Source organism: Schistocerca nitens, chromosome 2, assembly GCF_023898315.1.
Source record: "Schistocerca nitens isolate TAMUIC-IGC-003100 chromosome 2, iqSchNite1.1, whole genome shotgun sequence".
NCBI lineage: Eukaryota > Metazoa > Arthropoda > Insecta > Orthoptera > Acrididae > Schistocerca > Schistocerca nitens.
Window position 1 is genome coordinate 331,765,873 of NC_064615.1, and position 14,270 is coordinate 331,780,142.

Genomic DNA, 14,270 nt, shown 5'->3' on the forward strand with positions numbered 1-14,270 from the left:
TTTCATCACTCGTTCTCGGCCGTCCAGAACTTTTCCCTTTGCACAAACACCCATTCTCTGTAAACTGTTTATACCAGCGTTTAATACACCACCTATCAGGAGGTTTAACACCATACTTCGTTCGAAATGCACGCTGAACAACTGTCGTCGATTCACTTCTGCCGTACTCAATAACACAAAAAGCTTTCTGTTGAGCGGTCGCCATCTTAGCATCAACTGACACTGACGCCTAGTCAACAGCGCCTCAAGCGAACAAATGTACAACTAAATGAAACTTTATAGCTCCCTTAATTCACCGACAGATAGTGCTTAGCTCTGCCTTTTGTCGTTGCAGAGTTTTAAATTCCTAAAGTTGTGGTATTCTTTTTGAATCACCCTGTATATTTAGAAAAATATTACTGTCAGTAAAACCTTTTCTCATGAGCTTATTTTTTTGTGACCAAATGGACCGCAGTTTCGGAATACACCTTATATGTAACATGAACTGACAAACCTAGTGTCATGGAAGTGCACAGACGGACTGGTGAGACATCATGCTTATCTAGTGAGTATTTCTTGCTCAGCATATGTGCAGGCTAAACATCAAAATTTTATTCCTGTTGAATCTCTTGCTATGATGTTACGATTGCCTGACTCGTTGGATTGGACTCAGGTGATGTGTAGATATTGCCTTCAGGCTGCTGCAGAGAAAATTATTTCATAGCAAGTCCAGCCAACATGTTTTCAGCCTGCAGTGTTGTTGGTGGCCCAGTTCCAGGATGAGCCAACTGTGGGATTGACCCACTTTCTCATAGAAAGCACAGGTGAGACATGTGAAGAGGCAGTGCTTAAACAGGGGAGGGGTAGGTTACAGGGCTGCCTGTAAATGGCAGGACCTCACATCGTTTAAACATCATGCCTGTATTCAAGAATGCGTTTGCTGATTCCTCTTGTTCGGCATCAATGGCTTTCCAAGCTCATCACTTCTTTTGCATTAGATTCTCTGAGTGTCATCTTTTGTCTTTACTTTTTTTTTATAACTTCTTTTTATGATGCTTTCTGTGGTGTGTCTATGTAAATTTTTCAAATGCCATGTATTTCTGTATTTTGTTTTATTTTCACAATGTGCTAATTACTCTAATGATGATAATAATAATAATAATAATAATTATTATTATTATTATTATTATTATTATTATTATTATTATATGCTTCCCTCTGTTCTCCTGTCCAGTACAGGACCTTCCTGCAACCCAGCTATCCTGAATTTAAGCACTGCCTCATTATATGTTTCACCAGTCTTGTCTCTTTACTCCCATGAAGATAGGCTCTTAAGTTCTTGTTATATGTGTTACTAACTTAATTGTGGCCAAGTTATTATACAAGATTATTTATTTCACCATGCCATTTTCATGATGTTTGTAGATGAGTTGTTATACATTATTTGTTTCACAATGCTTGTCCTGACAATGTTTGTTGTTACTTTCTTTTTCATATTGTACAACTTATTACACTCTGCTGCCCCCCACCCTCAACCTCAATAAAGTTCATGTAACCTCTAGAAAATGGCCTCTGTGGCCAAAACTGGTCTGGTGATTGAAAATAAAAATGCAACTAGTGCTGTTGTTTGATTCCAGATATTTACTTTGTTGAAATCACAGAATACACCTGGAATATCTGTTACAGTTGCATCATTCATGTCTCTTTTTCCATTTCCTTTTCTTCTCCCCTTGCTTCCTAGTTTATCTTATGCTTCTTAATTTCTTCTGCTGTGCCTTGTGATTGGTCCTGTCCATAGTGTTGGAACCATTGACAAGAGGTATATTGGTGTCCTTTTTACTCAGAACTTCTAATGGATGGTTGTAAGGAAAGTCATATCTTTCTATGATTCTATCATCATCTTGATTTCTCTGTTGATGGCAGCTCATTTGGTCATAGGCATAATAAATGACATGAGGCAATGGTCATCTTGGATTCTTGCTACAATAAAAATCAAAATTTTTGATCTTACTCTTCTGTACACTGGTCACTGTGTTTGATGACTTGAATGTTGCCAGAAGTTACTTAGATATCACATCTAACAAGAAAAAAATTCTTTTGATTCTCCTGTAACCTAAAATTTCAATGTGGGGGATTTGGATTAATAATTTATTTTCCTACATAATTTGTGTGCAGCATTGGATGAGTAACTGGAGGCGTCTTGTCTCTTACTTGGCTACTGCTTCTCTATAATTTTATTCTTTCGGTTTTATTTTTCTCTGTTTATACCTATTTTTGTCTCATTTATGCATCTATATGTTCATCCCTTACAACTGACTTCTCAGTTTTCATCAAATTCATCTTTAAGTATTGTTTATTGCTGGCATATAAAATTTTATTTTACTTTTGTCCTGTGCCAGTTTCTCTCATTCAAGCCATTGCCCTGAATAATCTCATTTAATTTTAGTGACATCTTCAGTTAGCTAACTCTGAGAATAGTGTAGATCACTTCTTTTTTCCCATTGGTTTTCAACCTGTTATTGTATTACATGTTGTTTTTTGCATTGAGTCAATTTTTGGACTGCATGTAATGTCTACTAAATGTATTATTGTTTTCTGACTTGCAGTTTTGTGGTATTAAAATCCAAGAGGCTTTCTCTGTTGATAATGGAACTTTGTATGGAGTGATATTTTAAGTTGCGACTAAATGAAATCATAGTGGTTTGATAACATGTCTCGGAAAACCTGTTCTCATCCTTTGTTGTTTGCTTTCAGGATTATAATGATTCATCGGAAGATCACCAAGAGCGTCTTCCACCACATGTTGCTGCTGTGCGGGAGGTGTTAAGTCGATGCCTTCATACACTTCCACGATCTCGTGCTCCTCGCCATCAGGTTATCTCACTGGAAACTCTGACTGATGGGGTGCATTGTCTGAGGACACATTCCAGCACCTTACTGAGATTGACACACAAGATATGGGAGGCGATGGCACCTCTCTTTCGAAGTCCAGATCCATTGGTCCTTGCAAGATGTTTTACTCTGCTTTGTGCTCTTGCATACACCTCAGGTGACTTCCTGCGCTCCAGATGCATAAAGTAGGACATATCCCTGCATAATAAACATTCAATATTTTAGATGTTATTGTCTTTCTGATAGTGTGATAAATGTGTTTAATAAGATGTGTAAGTTATCTGGGAATTCATGGTCAGATTTTTGTAATTTACACTACATTAAGGTTTGTGGGCATCATTACTGTACTATTTAACAAGCTTGCATCTACAGCAATCAGCCAATGAAATGGATTCTCAAATTCTTCATAGTGATATTCATGAATAAGATGTATGAAAACTTCTTAATAGAAGATGTAAGAGTATTTTTGGTGATTGAACAGTCGACGGGTGCACTGCTGGTTCATAGTGTCCAACAATCAAAATATCCCGGCCAAGATCCTGGTTTATTCATACTCCATCACGTGATTCTTGGACAAATAGTGCACTGTGACTGCCAACATGTTGCTATAGATGTCCAAAAAAGGAACATGTTCATCATTTTGAACTTCCACCATATATTTAACGTCAGGTTGAAGAGAATTATCATGTTCTCATAAATGTTTTAGAGAATCTACTCCATGTAGCCAGATCACACATATTTCATTAACATATATTGAAAAACAAGCAGGTTTTAAAGTTGCCCTCTCAGTGGTCTCTCCTGCAAATTCTCCATGAATTAATTAGCAACTATATGTGATAATAAATTCCATTTAGCTACTTCATCAGTCTCTTCAAAAAATCTTGTCAGAAAATAAAACAAAATAGGCTAAAGGTAGCATGTAACAACAAAATATTTTCATTTCTACATACAACTGTCCATTGATTAAGCTCAAGGGCACTTGAAATGGAACCTGAGTAAAAAGAGGTACATCATCTGAACTTACGAGCAGATCTGAAGGACCCAGGCTAAAGATTTCAGGTACCAAATAAATTCTCCAAAGTTGAAAATATGATATTAATTGGTAGTGAAAGGACAAAGAAGGGGGCTGCATTGAAGGTACTGACAATAAGACACAGCAGTATCCTCATTTTTGCAGGTCTTTGTAAAACTACTGTCTCGCACAGTGGCAACACCAGGACAAAGTTTCCATATAGCACTTCTATGACAGAAATCTCTGATACAAAAGTGAAAGGGTCTTCCATTTAATTTCTTTGGGTGTATCGTATCTTGTTGAATTTGAGAATTGGCTGCAAACCCAACATTAATAATGTGCATCATTATGCAAGTAAAAGCCTATGTAGATACATTCTTTTGTTTACATTGCTGCAGTCACATCTCAATCGTTTTGTTATGATGATTTATGCTTAGTAAGTAAGTTAAATGGTGCATGCAGTGGGGCATGGGCTACATATACATTGTGCAACAAATTTATAAATATTTTAACATGGTTTATGTTTTCTAGTGTAAAAAGGGATGTGCCATTCTTACTTCACCCTCTTAGAGGGTTGATTCCCCCCCACCCCCACCCCTCAAGTAGCCTACATTTTTGCATAGCGTTTAAGCTATATCTTTACCAAATTACTTCAAAATCGGTTTAGTGGCTTGGTTGTTAAAATGCAACACACACATTTAATAATATTAGTATGGAAGGATGAATTAAACGCCTTGGGGATTGCATATGCTTTTATTGGGCAGGAGACCCTTTCGGTACGTTCTGCCACTTGGTGCAAGGTTTTTTTTTTTTTATTTGATGCCACTTTGGCAACTTGTGCATCAGTGAGGATAAAATGGTGATGATGACAATACATACGCCTGGTCACAAATGTTGATCCACCCAGGAGTCAAACCCAGCATCCCACGACTGAGAGTCTGCATTATTCTTTTTTCGTTTTTTTTTCTTAATCTGTGTCCTTTAATGTACGTTTTACATTTTTCCTCCTTCAATCTTAGTTCTGGAAATAAAATCTCTTCATGTTGAAGCGGGGAAAAAAAATAAAGGAAAAATAAAAATAAGTCCTTTTTTCAAGGTTCTGATGTTTGTTCTGGTCCAGTAAAGACCATTAACATTCCAAGAGTGTTGTCGGTCCTCACTGAATTCTATCTTTTATGCTTGATCAAAGCAAACCAAGACAAATGGGATAAAAACTTTTGGAACTGTTCAGATGAGTTTCTGCTGCACCTTTGTTGTGTGATCCAGTGTTGCTGTTACAGATAATATTGGTAGTCTAATATGTCCAGAGTAACTGTGCTAATCAATTAGTGAGTGAAACGCGCCATGTACCAAGCATATGACTGATGTTTTGTCCAGTGGAGCATGTACCACTCAGGTTGGAAAATGACATTCACGTCGCTCGTGGTAGGGCTCATTTTGGTAATTAAAACAAATATCTTCCTTGTCCACTACTAAATTGCATTTTCATCTGAGCAAATGAATGTATGTGCGAGAGTATACTGTAATTGATACTTTCTACAGAGAGGATTTGGTATTAGATTTTGTGCGACTTCACTCTAGTTGGAACCTTTCCTATGGATTTGACATCTGACAGTAGGAATTTTTGATTAACATTTCACCAAACTCTGCTCCAGTCTGTTGATGGATAATTCCTGTAAAGTGGCTGTACTGGTGGATGCTAAAACACTTGTTGATATAAAAAAAGCTGTGGTGGAGGGTTGTCCCCGCCCCCCTGCCCCTCACTGTCACTTGCTACAATGAAATAAGACTGCATATAATGTGACGGGGATTTTCTATTGGGCATGAATGTTGGTGATGACATGTTGACAGGACCACAAGACCGTAAGCTGTTGATGCATATCAGTAGTTTTGCTACAACGAGTGATAGTGATGGTGATGGCACAAAAGTAAAATGTGGAGTTTGTATTAAACAGTGTTAAACTGACAAAGAAGGAAAATAAATAATTTGTAATTCAGTTCAGCACAAATTTTACAATATTTGAACATGCAGTAACATCAGCTGCCATCATATGTCTGCCTGTCACCTGGAGCTGCATTTGCGTATCATAATCAAATGCAGGCTCATTACAAACCTCCCATATTCTACACAAAAAACCATGATGTCTCTCTTTTCATTGTACAGCATTTAAATGATGCTGTTGTTGTGAGCCCTCAGACATCTCAGAAGGATTAATGTCACTGTTTTTGTGACTTCTTTTCTGCAGATGAGTGTGATGACATTGGCCATGTGTCATAACCAGATTTTATGTAGAGTCACTGGCCCCACAGTGACAATTACAGCAACAGATTACTGAACTTGGAAATTACCTTGAATAAATATACGTGGTACATTTCATAAATAGTGCACAGATTGGTATTACTGTGGATTGTTTGATGCAGCAACAATGAAAATTATGTCAGATGTAGTTGGGAGCTTGAAGAAGAAGCTGTGTACTCTAATATAAAATTGTTGATAGGTGGAAATGGACCATGCATGGGTCTTGGAAACTGTGAATGTTGAAGACCAAAGGTCGTACATCAAGATCGAAACATTACATGGCAAAAACCTGACAAACATCCACAGTGCATTAAGTGAAGTTTGTGGTGAGTTTACAGTGGACTGCAGTACAGCTTCACATTGGGTTAGTCGTTTTCATAGCGCTTGTATGAGCATAGGCGATAATCTGAGACCTGGAAGGCCAAAAACATCAACAGATGAACGAAGTGTGAAACTTGCGGCAGATGCTCTTGAAGAACAATGCAGTGCGACTTGTGAGGAACTCTCTGAAGCCACTGGAAGTCCCCCAACAGCAGTATTCTGTATTCTGATAAATGATTTGAAGAAGAGAGAAATTTTTGCAGAATGGGTCCCACACTGTCTGACTGCTGAATGAAGCAGAAGTGCCTGGACATTGTGATCTTGATCAAAGAATGATTTGACCACGAAGGTGGAGGATTCGTGTGTTGAATTGTCACTATTGATGAAATGTGTTGAATTGTCGCTATTGATGAAATGTGGATTGTAGACTTCAAACTGGAGTTGAACTCACAGTCCAATGAATGGAGAGCTTCAGACTCTCCACGCCCAAACAACTTTCGATGCCTTTAATTGAAGCTCAAGCAAATGATGATTTTTTGCTTATAACCTCCAAGGAATCATCATGACAGCTCGAGTCCCATGTGGGGCAAGTGTCACAACAATGTGTTAACGTATCTTCAAGCAAAACCTGAAAAATGCACAAAACCTGACCTCAGTTGCTTGAGGTTGGGCCGTTCATTCTCCATGATAGTACTTGCCTGCATATTAGCAGTGTTATAGCCAAAAAACTGTGTGAATACGGATGGGAAGTGTTGCCTCATCCTCTCTACAGCCTGGACATGAGTCCACCAGACTTCGACTTGTTCCCAAAGTTGAAAAAACCTGTGTGTGGATGCCATTATCTTTCTCTGGAAGAGAAAGATGCCATTACCCAAGCCATTCGAGAGATGAACAGAAATTGTGTCCTGGATGGAATAATAGAGCTTCTGAGATGAGATGTTGGGATTCAGTCATAGAGAAGGGGAGACATATTGAAGGACTGTAAAGAGATATTGAAATAAATAAATAAATGTGTACATAAAAAATAAGTGTGCATAATTTATGAAATGTCCCTAGTATATGGATGCAATGCACTGAAAGATGTGCTCTGCCTTGACTTACTGTTGTTGTTGATGGGGTAGTAAGAATAACAAGAAAACTGCTGTATTGTCATTTCAGATTAGCACTACCTCCACTTTTTGAGTTTTTACGTCGCTCTGCCCACAATAGCGCACTGCAAGACAGTGCAAGTGCATATCGCTTCACGCAGGCATATAAGTTACAGCTGTGCCTTCTGCAAGGCCTGGGACGTCTAGCTGCAGCACTGACCATGAGTGGCCGCCCACTGAGGGACCTTGTGGCTGTGTGCGCCCCTTACCTCTCTTCTCAGCAGCCTCGTCCTCTGCAGGTGAGACCTGATTATAAAATGATTGTCTTGTTTTGAAGTATCAGTGTTTTATAGTAAATGGTTGAAATGTTTGTCATCAAATCAATGTTATGTATATAAGATTCAGATGCAAAAATCAAAGTTAAAAATTGTGGTGACTTTAAACACATCACATGCATGTGCATTTAAGATTTACTGCCTCATTCTTCAGACTGTGTAGAAATGAGAAGGAAGAAATGAAGAGTTCAGAGATTAACATTGTAGCTTCAGTTTTTATTGTAAATAAGTGGAGAGAGGTATCAATATACTTCTCATTGAAGTACATACAAAACTGAAGCAGTGATGCTGCCAGGAGTTGCGCAATGTGATGAGTATTCTAACTGCATAAGATCTGGAGACAATAGACATATATTTGAGAGTTTAGTCATGTGAATCAGTTTGGCCTTTCGTGAGGAATGCTATGTTGAGTCTGGAAACTGTTGTGATTAGATGTAAAAAGTAAGAACTAATTTCATTTGTTATATCCATAAAGAATCCAACATGTATTTTTTGTATTACTGTACAGTCATTTGTAATTGAAAAAGTTCTCTGTAAAGACTGCTAGACATGAAATACGAATACTAAATTTGGGAAGTATGGAGTCCAAACTGGTTCAGAAAATCTCACACCAGTAGGGAGGATGCAGATGGCATGGGTTGTGAAGCAGCGATTGAACTCCAGCTTGTTCTGCCAACAGTTGGTCAACACTGTTCTTGTCCATAGTTTGACGGTACATTCATTCACGTGGACAGCTGGTTGGTGGTGATGCTCCCAAAAAATGCTGTGCAGAAATTGCAGCAGAGCTGCTATATGATGGGTGGTTTCACAGGTGGTCCTTCCTTGAAGGGATAGGGTAAACCTGCGACAGGACTGGAGTAGGGTAGGATGTGCAGGATGTGTGGACTGTGGAGGTTTTGCACCTCAGTGTTTCACAGGAATGTGACCCCTTTGGCAAGGTTTGGGAGTAGGAGTGGCATGGGATGATGATGGTAGGCTGGATGGGCTGCATAATACCGCTCCAGGAGTGGTGGGAAGGATCATGCGTAAGATGTCCATTGTTTCCAGATATGATGATAGATAATAGAGCACTAGCAAACAACATGGTTCAGTTGCTCCCATCCTGGGTGGTACTGGATGATGATAGGAGTGCTTCTTTGCAGTGGTTCTTGGGGGTGGTTGGGGGATTAGGAGAGTGTGTGAGGATATGGCAAGGGAAATCTGTTCTCACAGGTTTTGGTGGGGAGAGGGTAGTGCCTGTTCATGAAGGCCTCTGTGAGACCTTCTGCATAATGAGCAAGGGACTTCTCGTCACTGCAGATATGTCGTCAGGCTGAATGGGAGCAATTTTTTGTTGTGGGAGGATCGACAGCTGTCAAAATGCAGGTACTGTTGGTAGGCATGATACAGACTGAGGTATGAACTGACCCATGGAGGCCAATGTCCACATAGGCGGCATGTTGACTAATGAGGACCTGGTGGAATGGATGGATGGACTGGGAGGGGAGGGGGGGGGGGGAAGGAATGTGTTGAGGTTGTGGAGAAAAGAGGATATGGCATCCTGCGCTTGGGTGCAGATCATGAAGATATCAATGAACTTGAACCAGATCCATGTCGTATCCTAATTTCTGCACAACCTCAACCCCTTCTCCCCCTTTTGCTTGACCTTGTCCTGTTCCCTTGTCCAGTATGCTGAAAATCACACAAAGGCCTTCACAGACAGGTACTGCCTTTCAAACTTTGTCTCCAGACAGATTTCCCATGGCATATCCTCACATAGTCCTAATCCTCCCACCACCTTTTAAGAACGAGCTGCAGATAAATGCCCCCATCATCATCGAGTACCACCCAGGACTGGAGAAGGTGAACCATGTTCTTCGTAGCGCTTGGATGACTATTTATCCTGGAAATGATGAACATCCTACCCACAATCCTTCTCACCCCTCTTAGAATGGTGTTATGCTGCCCACCCAACTTACTCAACATCCTGGTCCATCCCCATGCAACTCACTCTAACCCCTTGCCACAAGGGTTTCAACTTCCGAATGTTCAGACATTGAATAACCCCTCTGACCTAATAGTCAGCACAACTTCATGCCACACAATTTGTTTTAAACAATTACAGAATGTGTCATAGGAACTGGCCCTCACGCAACACTGAGATGTTGAGGAAAACATTCAGCCTTGGATAGCAGCCTGAAATCAGTCTGTACACCAAATGTGCAATAAGTTGTTACTTTCTGAATTATCTTCTAACAATGTCACAGTGTTACTCTCTCTTTTTTAAAGAAGTTACTATGCATTAATTATGTGCACAGAATTTGATTAATAACTGATACTCTCTCCACTGCTACATTGTTAATTACCCACAATTCTTTACAAAGCAGTACTTCACATCATTTTAATGGAGATGTTGTTGAGCTGTTGATGGGCAAATAGACTGAATTCTTGTATATTATGCTTAATAATATCCTTCGTCTGTGCTTCATCTTTGTATCATCATATCTGGAAATGAGCACTACGTTCTTTGTGCCATTCACAGTGAGGTATTCTGCTGCCCACCCAATCTACTCAATGTCCTAGTCCTTCATTATGTCACGTACACTCCCAACCTCTTGGCATGTGTGTCATATTCCTGTGGAAGACCCAGATACAAGACCTGTGTGATATACCCATCCAAAACATCCTACTCTAGTTTATCCTATGCTGTCAGAGGCAGGGCCACCTGTGAAAGCATTTGTGTCATATACCATTTCAACTGCAATTTTTGCACAGCTTTTTTTATTTTTTTTGGACATGGCCACCACCTAACTGTCCTCCTGAATGAATGACCAACACAAAACTGTGGTCAAGACTACCCAGTGATGGAACACACTGTTGAGCTCAACATGATTGATTTCATTGTCTGTTTCAAAACTCGTGTCAACTGGATCCTGTGTTAGCATTTTAGCAAACTTTGAAAATGCTCTGTTTTTGCTAATACTTGTAATGTATACTTTACTATCTGTCGAGATTAGCTTCATAATCCCGGGGAAGAATAGCAGCAATGAATTCAGGCAAGTTATAAACCAACATATTTTCTCAGACACTGACAATTATACTTTATTACAGGAAAGTTGTGTGGAGCTGTTCATATCATTGTACCTCGTCGATGCTGATATTGTTTGGTTTAGTTTGGTGTGCCTGTGGTATCCAACACCCGAATTGGTACCCCCTCCAACAAATAAGAGCTTGGAGGTTCATAAAGTAAGTCATGTGCTTTTTCCTGGTCTGTTAAATTTTGATACAGCTGTTCCCATTGCATTCGCTTGAGTTAGGTCTTAACTCAGTCATTTCCAATTGTCTTATGTTGATGTCTTTCATGTTGCCTATATAGACTGGTGAAATAGTATTTAAAGAGTAGTAGGTATTATGTACATTTTAAAATATGGAAATGAAATGGATGAGCATGTGCATTTGGCAACAGTACCCAAACAGCAGTTCACATATAGTAACCTATAGAAATTCACAAGTATCAGTTTTTGGCTTTAATACAAGAGCTATCCAGAAAATAACGGACGTGTTGAAATAAAAAAATTAACAATTTGATAAAACTATATTTCATTATGTACATTTTAAAGGTACACTCTTAAGCCATTTTTCTACATAAATGCCATTCAGATTTAGGCACTTATCATACTGTGGCACAAGTTTTTCAGTACCATGTCTGTAGAAATCTGCCACTTGCGATTGCAACTGCTGGTTTATACAGACGTGCAGTTGAGCGTCAGTATCAAAGCGTTATGTAGCGAAACACGTCTTCATTGCTGGGAAGAGGTGGTAGTCGCTCTGTGCCAAATCCAGACTGTATGGTGGATGATCAAATACTTCCCATCCAAAACCCTGTAGGGAATCACCGGTACAATTGGCTGTATGTGGATTGCATTGACGTGAAAAAATAAAACATTTGTGCTAAGTTTTACCTGGCACTTGTCTTGTATTGCGTGCCTTAACATTGTTAGTGTTTGACATTACTTCTCTGAATTAACTGTTGTACCATGTTCGAAGAAATCATTGAGAGTCACTCCTGTAGAGTCCCAAAACACATTAGCCATGCTTTGTTGCTGATAGCATTTGCAAACACTTCTTTGGTTTCTTGGGAGGACGTGGGCGTCCCCGTTCCATCAACTGCCTTTTTGTTTCACAACTGACATGCTTCACCCAAGTTTTGTCCCCAGTTATGATATGATCAAAAACTTTTTTACCATTTTCCTTGTAATCTTCGAGGAAGGCCAGTGCTGCAGCAAGTATCTGTTTATTGTGGCCTTCCATTAGGATTTTGGGAATCCACCTAGCACAAAATTTGTGGTAACTAAGCTTCTCCACCATAATTTCATATACCAGACTCCGTGGAATTTGGGGAAATGTTGCAAAAGTTCCGTAATCGAGAAACGATGGTTTTCACAGATTTTGTTGTTGTTTTTCATCACCGGTCACCAGTTCATTAGTCACATGGCTAGGCCTACAGGTGTGGTCCTCATTGGGAATATTGGCACGGCCATTTTTAAAATCAGTGCACCATTGCCTCACTTGGCTTTCACTCATTATTCCTTCTCCTTACACATCACAAAGGAATTTGGGGAAATGTTGCAAAAGTTCCGTAATCGAGAAACGATGGTTTTCACAGATTTTGTTGTTGATTTTCATCACCGGACACCAGTTCACCTACAGGTGTGGTCCTCATTGTGAATACTGGTACGGCCATTTTTAAAATCAGTGCACCATTGCCTCACTTGGCATCCACTCATTATTCCTTCTCCTTACAAATCTCAAAGGTCGCAATAAACTGCAATTGGTTTCCAATTTTTTGTGGACAAAAACCTAATTGCAGAATGCAAATCATAAGCCGGATTTTCTATTGCAGTGAGCATTTTAACACAGCACAGAAAGCAAAATAACAGAGACAAAGACCAAATGCTACCACTGCTGGATGTGTATTGAGTGTGTGGAAGTTACGGCACCAAGGTAGCGACTGTAGTCCCATCCAACATGATAGATCACAAGGCTGTTATTTTCTGGATAGCCCTCGTATGTAGCTCCCAGCTGCAGAAATCGCCCACTGATGCTCAGAAAATGATGCAGCAGATATATGGTAAGGTATCCTTTCTCAATCAACTGTTTTGTAATGACTTAAAACAAACTAAGGGAGACCTAGCTTTGACTGTAAAATGAAAGTGGTCAAGTATTGTGGCCCCTACAGTCGACAAGTTTGTGATCGAAATACTTACTATCATTGTCAGGAAATGTCACCAAATAACGAAGAATACACCAGCATTGTGGAATACATCTGTCACCTCGTTAATGCCAGAAAGCTACTACCTTATGATAAAACTTAATGTGTGTAACATTAAAATTGCATTTAAAATCACTACTGTGATAACAAATTTTTACCCTTCTATCAGAGTTTGAACAGGAAGAAGAGTTTCATTTTTATTTCTATTATAATGTTGAAGTTGCATGTTAAATATGTATGTGGATAGGAAACAATCTTATGGTTTCTCTAAGTTTCACTTTTTTCCAGCTGCCTGGGAGCTGTGGAGAAGATAGTGAGTACAAGAAGAATGTTTCTCACATCCTGCAACACTTGCAGATTTTGTAACAAAAACTCAGTTGATGCCAAAAATCATCATGGAAAGCAGAAGAACCACTTCTTCTAGTCATATAGTTCAATTATAAGCTGCAGTCATAAGAAGTATGAAGAAAAATTGAATGAAATATCATGTGTCATGTGTTGCATCCATTTCTTATATGAGATTACATTTGTGTACATATAATTGTGAATATGGCAATTACATTATTATAGATAGTAAAATGTGTTCATTCTTTTCTTTCTGTGCCTATTCCATTGCCCTCTAACCCTTTGTGACGATGTGGTTTCATTTGAAGCCACTCATGATATTTTGATTTTGTGGCAAGAGCACAGTGGCTACATTCTAAACCACGCTTCTGGATGTAGATGGTGCTGCCATCTAGCGATGAAAATTTGATACGTCAATATTTCTCACATGGTTGCAGTTAGCGATTCCAGTATAAGTGCCATTTTTGTTTGTGGTGTGCTGGTTCTCTTTTCCTTGATTGGTGTTTGAATTTGTCTTTGAAATGCAACTTTCACACATGGAACAAATTCATAATACTTTCTTATATAAGTACTTGCTATATGTATTGCAACAATAATGAAAATCATGTACTTTTTCTTTATTTCCTCTGGTGGTTTCGTTTGAAACCACTGTGGCTGCAGGGGTATTATTAGAAGCTTATCTTTTTCTTTCTTTTTTTTTTTTAATTTCAGTTTCATGAAATGTTTTCTTGCAAATTAAAGGATGAGG

At 39.1% G+C, this 14,270-nt stretch overlaps 1 protein-coding gene across 2 annotated transcripts in view; it reads left to right on the forward strand.

Annotated features, from left to right (window-relative positions):
• Positions 1 to 13,739, forward strand: part of LOC126236130 (TELO2-interacting protein 1 homolog) — a 153,475-nt gene extending 139,736 nt beyond the window's left edge. The window contains exons 13-16 of one of the 2 annotated variants that reach the window (XM_049945207.1): positions 2,734 to 3,056; positions 7,662 to 7,890; positions 11,017 to 11,151; positions 13,466 to 13,739. In XM_049945207.1, coding sequence (XP_049801164.1) covers positions 2,734 to 3,056; positions 7,662 to 7,890; positions 11,017 to 11,151; positions 13,466 to 13,543 — 765 coding nt within the window. In that variant the 3' untranslated portion in view covers positions 13,544 to 13,739. The remainder of the gene's footprint in view (positions 1 to 2,733; positions 3,057 to 7,661; positions 7,891 to 11,016; positions 11,152 to 13,465) is intronic. The other variant, XM_049945208.1, reaches the window with a different exon arrangement.
• The last annotated feature ends 531 nt before the right edge of the window (positions 13,740 to 14,270 follow it).